Here is a 4,586-nt window from a genome sequence, read left to right on the forward strand (position 1 = left end):
AACTGACGAACTTGCCCCTTGATGAAAGCTGAAGATACTGTAGCAGGTTAGGCACAAGCACTGGTGTCCTGTATCATTGATGGGAAGAAACCAGGGGCTCTACTGTTGGGGATATGTTTAATCACTGGCAGAATGGCCACATGTGCGATGCAAGCAAGCTAGCGTCATATACTTTGCAGCAAAAAGAATAAAAAGGACAATGGGACGTGGAGAATGGAAATCCGCAGGGACAGGGTGTTTGTACATGCTCTCCCACTGATGATGATTAAATGCCAATAATGCGGGTGCTTCTCCCAGCATTATCATCTGCTTTCATTTCCTGAAACAAGTGGCTCTCAGAATACCTCACTAGCGTAGTCAGGTACAACAGCATCCATCATCTGCTTGCTTTCCAACTTGAATACATATGCTTTGCAAAAACAATTGCACTTTTGCACAATGTATCATATATGTATATGCATCCTTACAAACAAGTACAAATTGCGCTTACATGAGGAGGCAGGGCTTTACATTACTCCTCTCTTTCTATTCTGAAAGTACAAGCAGCAATCATACAAGGAAGGTAGGAAGGAGGCAGGAAAACAAGGCAAAGGTGGTGAAGCAGACGCAGGAGGACAGCAACATCTCCACTAAAATAATTTACAACAGACCGGCTCATGCATGTATCTGTGTCAGCATCCAGTAATCCCCTGAACCAAACAAAAGCTCAATCATTGCTCCTGTGATTTGCACCTCCCACCAAACATGCTCCTTTTTCCGATCTTCTCATATCTTTCTTTCTCAGCATGTGCACAACACAACAGAGGCAGGGAGATTGTGGCGCGCAATCTCTACTTTCTTTGTTGCCAGCGACCATATGCTCAATGTTGATCAGAAGATGCAACTCCAGCAAACATCACTTGCCAAAAGTCTTGCATTGCTTCAATATAAATATACTGCCAGCTCTGAAATTCACAACATAGTGGAGGGCTGGAGGCCTAGATGAGCTTCGGCATTCCCATCACCATTTACCTTGACAGAGCAGTCAACTGTGGGCAGTGACAATGGAGCTCGAGATACCAATTTGGTCAGCGAATGCATCACTTGGAATGCACACTACATTCTGGATTCTGGAGTGCGCATAATTTCAAGTACATAATTTATGGGATACATTGGAGCTGACTGTATCAGTCGCCTGCAAGCTTTGGATTCTTTGGAGACATAACCCGAGCCTTAGTTGTAACAGCCCATCAGCGTTTTTCTTACCCTATCGACAACACGGTTCCTATTAGTTGGACTGTTTGCCAGAGGGAATTCTTTGCTGTCATCCAGGAGGAATCTGTAGACCTCCCATTGACGCTCTGATGCTGACTGTCTCCCAATTTCAGCCTGAAATGAACAAGAATAAATACTAACTCACAATGAACTGACCTGCTACCTTCTAAAATTATTTAGTTCTAGAATTCTTACAGAGAAAATGCAGATTCCAAGTGCTTTCAGAGCAAGAGTAGCATCATAGAATACGCGCGGTCGTCCCTTCCCGGATAGCTCAACGGGGTTAGCAACAAGGAGTTCTGTGTCAGGTCCACGGCTGACGATCATCACTCTAAGAGGATGGAGCATCTCAGACCTCAGGCGTGACCTCAGAACCTCCTGTTTCTCAGGATCAATAACCTTCTTGCCATCTACTTGTTTGACAAAAAGATCAACCTCTCGACAACCTTTATTACCTGACCCTTTCTTGTCTGATCTGAATCGCCCATAAAATATCTGAGACAGTACCAAATCATGATATAAGATAATACACAAGTCAATTGAACTCTATAAAAGTATGATCATGAAGAGAGCTCCAGTTACCTGAATGTTGCAGTCCTTCATTGTTCTCAAGATGTCATAAGTGAGCCCCTTCTGATCAGGGCAAATAATTTGGACCAGTGTGTGGGCAGGGCTCAGGGCATTGTCGAAGTTAATTGTGGCCGTCTGAACCCTTTTCAACTCTGCACTAAGCGAACTTGAGCAGATCTCGCTGTCAGCTAGTTCCACCCTGAATAGTTCCTCAGCAATTTTTGGTGGAAGAGAAGAGAACCCTTGCTGGAACCCTTCTGCGGATAGAACCTCACAGCTTATGGAAGGACCCAAGGTAGCAATCAGCGTCGAGCAAGTCTCGTCTTGCCTTTCCTTTGTGTGCAACAGTTCCCTTCAGACAGAAATGTGAACAGTCATGTTTTTGAATTGTTGTGCAATGCAACTAACCCACACCACTTGGAATAATCAGTGTTAAAACAGAGGTTAATATGTTGGCTTACATTCCGTCTGTGATAAAGAAGAGATCCACAACTCTTCCATCAGGCGTGGTTGACACCTTCACTCTGTGGATTAAAAGCTCCAGCTCCGATAGTATATGCGTCACATCTGCAAAGCACACAGCAGAGTCAGTCATGCAACAATTTCACAGCCATTTTTTAACATATAGGGAGTGGAGAGATGGTCATATACCATGTAACAACCCTTTGCGGTCAGGTGACAAGAGCTTGAGGAGGTAGAACTTGGAGGGGCCTGGCTGGCTGATGTTGGGGTAGAACGGGATGGAATATGAGGAAGGGCACATGGACATGAGGCGGTTCTTGAGGCTCGCCCACCGGATTTTGATGGTCGATGAGCGGGGCATGACCCAGAAGACCACGAAACACCAGTGGCCGTCAGTGGATACATCTGCGTGAACGGCAAAAGGCTCGAATTATAGACAACAATAAAGGGCAGCACATATGCCGAATTGTAACTTACAAATAGTGTGGTTATGCAAAATTAGGAACGAGGAGATGAACTCATGAACCGGAGTGTTCAACAGCTAAAAACAGGCACATATTTATCACGAGTAAGCGGTCGCAGTTTCAGCAGCTTGCCAGTATGTACGGCACGGTCAACAGCTCAACATAGATAGCACTAATGATTAACGACGCGACATGAACTGTAGCTAGATTGGTGGCAACTTGGTAGTAATAAGAAAAGAAAAGGAAGCCTTTCCACGAAGGAAAGGAAGAGCACGCAAATAAGGATGAAATTGAAAGAGATAGATATCGCCGTGAGCTGTACACCGAAATCAAACGAGAAATCTAGAAAGGAGAAGAATTTTTAATTTTTTATTTTTTTAAAATCAAATCTTTGACGCAACTCCACAAATTCTGAATCGCAGGCAAGGCAACCGAGCGCGAGGGAAAGCAAAATTCCATCCAGAGCGCGAAATCGAGGAGACGAGAGAGCAGGTCGGGTGATATGTGCGTACCGCCGCGGGTGATGCGGAGGCCGAACTCGAGGATGGTGCGGCAGAGGTCGCAGCCGAGGCCGGCCTGGTCGGGGCAGTTGACGGTGACGACGGTCTCCTCCCCCTCCGCGGCGGCGAGCTGCATGACGACGGCGTCATCCCCTCCCACCGCCGCCGCGGCCGCGCCGCCGCCCAGCACCATCCCACCCACTCCCCCTCCTGGCCGCGCCGCCACCTCCCCTACCGGCATCACCGGCGAGATTCCGGATCCTTCCTCCCCGCTCCGGCTCCCTCTCCCTCCCCCCCTCTCTGTCCGGGGGTGGTGCTCCTCTCCTCTCGGGCGAAAAATAAACTCGAAGTGCTGCGCTACCTTTCGCGGCGCTTAAATAAAATAGCGGATTTTTGTGGGGGTGATTGGAAAATAGAAACGCGAGACGGCAAGAGCACGATGGGTGGTGGTGGTGGTGGCGTCGCCGCAGCGGCTCGGCGGCGGGTTCATATCTTGCGGTGGGCTGAGTCAGCGCTGGGTCGGCCAACCGCGCGCACGAGCCGGTGGGGCCCACCTGCCATTGACCGCACGCGCCGTACAGGTGTTTGTGTCGCTGCCGCCGCGGGGACGAGGACAAAACTAACTCGGTTAACGCTACGCGTACTACCTCTGCCGCCACGACAAACGTAGGTAGCTTGTGCACGGTTCGTCCGTGGCTAGTACGCCGGACAAAGAAGTGATCTAAAACTTTTCTTTCTCTCTATAATTCGTGTTTCTCTCTATAATTCGTGTCGTATGTCAAACCAAACGTGTTGACATATATAATCGTAGGGAATATATTAATACAATTATTATATATAGTGCTATGTATCTATTCTTAAATATCTTAAATATACGGAATGTATCCGAATATCGTGCACTAGACGTCATGAAAAAGATATACACATGTACATTATATTTCAGGCAAGTTGAAGAAGAGATATTTAGCCTTAATAAGTTGAATTTGGTAACCACATTGCCTAAATTTATTGTTCTTTCCATATTAATAAATATTTTGTTCTGACTATATATTTTTTGTTGTGAGACTATATAAAACTCTGTATTTTAGATGGAGGAAGCTGCTATCAGATAGTTGTTGGCCATGCCCCCGGCATCCGTAAGGGGGCGTTTTGATCCTTGAGCTAAAGTCTAGTCAATGTTACATCGAATATTCGGAGACTAATTAGGAGGACTAAACATGAGCTAATTATTAAACTAATTACACAGATGGAGGCTAATTCGCGAGACGAATCTATTAAGCCTAATTAATCCATCATTAGCACATGTTTACTATAGCATCACATTGTCAAATCATGG

General features: G+C 46.4%; 1 protein-coding gene across 1 annotated transcript; it reads right to left on the bottom strand.

Annotated features, from left to right (window-relative positions):
• Positions 1 to 410: 410 nt before the first annotated feature.
• Positions 411 to 3,676, bottom strand: LOC117849718 (ACT domain-containing protein ACR9). Its single transcript, XM_034731365.2, has 6 exons — positions 3,263 to 3,676; positions 2,476 to 2,691; positions 2,286 to 2,391; positions 1,837 to 2,176; positions 1,450 to 1,749; positions 411 to 1,368 (listed from the first exon to the last, which is right to left on the bottom strand). The coding sequence occupies exons 1-6, from the start codon at positions 3,489 to 3,491 to the stop codon at positions 1,213 to 1,215; spliced, it is 1,347 nt and encodes a 448-aa protein (XP_034587256.1). The 5' UTR covers positions 3,492 to 3,676; the 3' UTR covers positions 411 to 1,212.
• Between the last annotated feature and the right edge of the window lie 910 nt (positions 3,677 to 4,586).

The sequence above is a fragment of the Setaria viridis genome, chromosome 3 (genome assembly GCF_005286985.2).
Source record: "Setaria viridis chromosome 3, Setaria_viridis_v4.0, whole genome shotgun sequence".
Lineage (NCBI taxonomy): Eukaryota > Viridiplantae > Streptophyta > Magnoliopsida > Poales > Poaceae > Setaria > Setaria viridis.

Excerpts from the sequence above, each read along its gene's own strand:
- LOC117849718 (XM_034731365.2), bottom strand. The coding sequence starts at position 3,491 with ATGCCGGTAGGGGAGGTGGCGGCGCGGCCAGGAGGGGGAGTGGGTGGG. Across the intron at positions 2,177-2,285 it reads TTCTTTATCACAGACGGAAT|GGAACTGTTGCACACAAAGG; the intron begins GTAAGCCAACAT and ends TTCTGTCTGAAG. Across the intron at positions 1,369-1,449 it reads TTGGAATCTGCATTTTCTCT|GCTGAAATTGGGAGACAGTC; the intron begins GTAAGAATTCTA and ends TGTTCATTTCAG.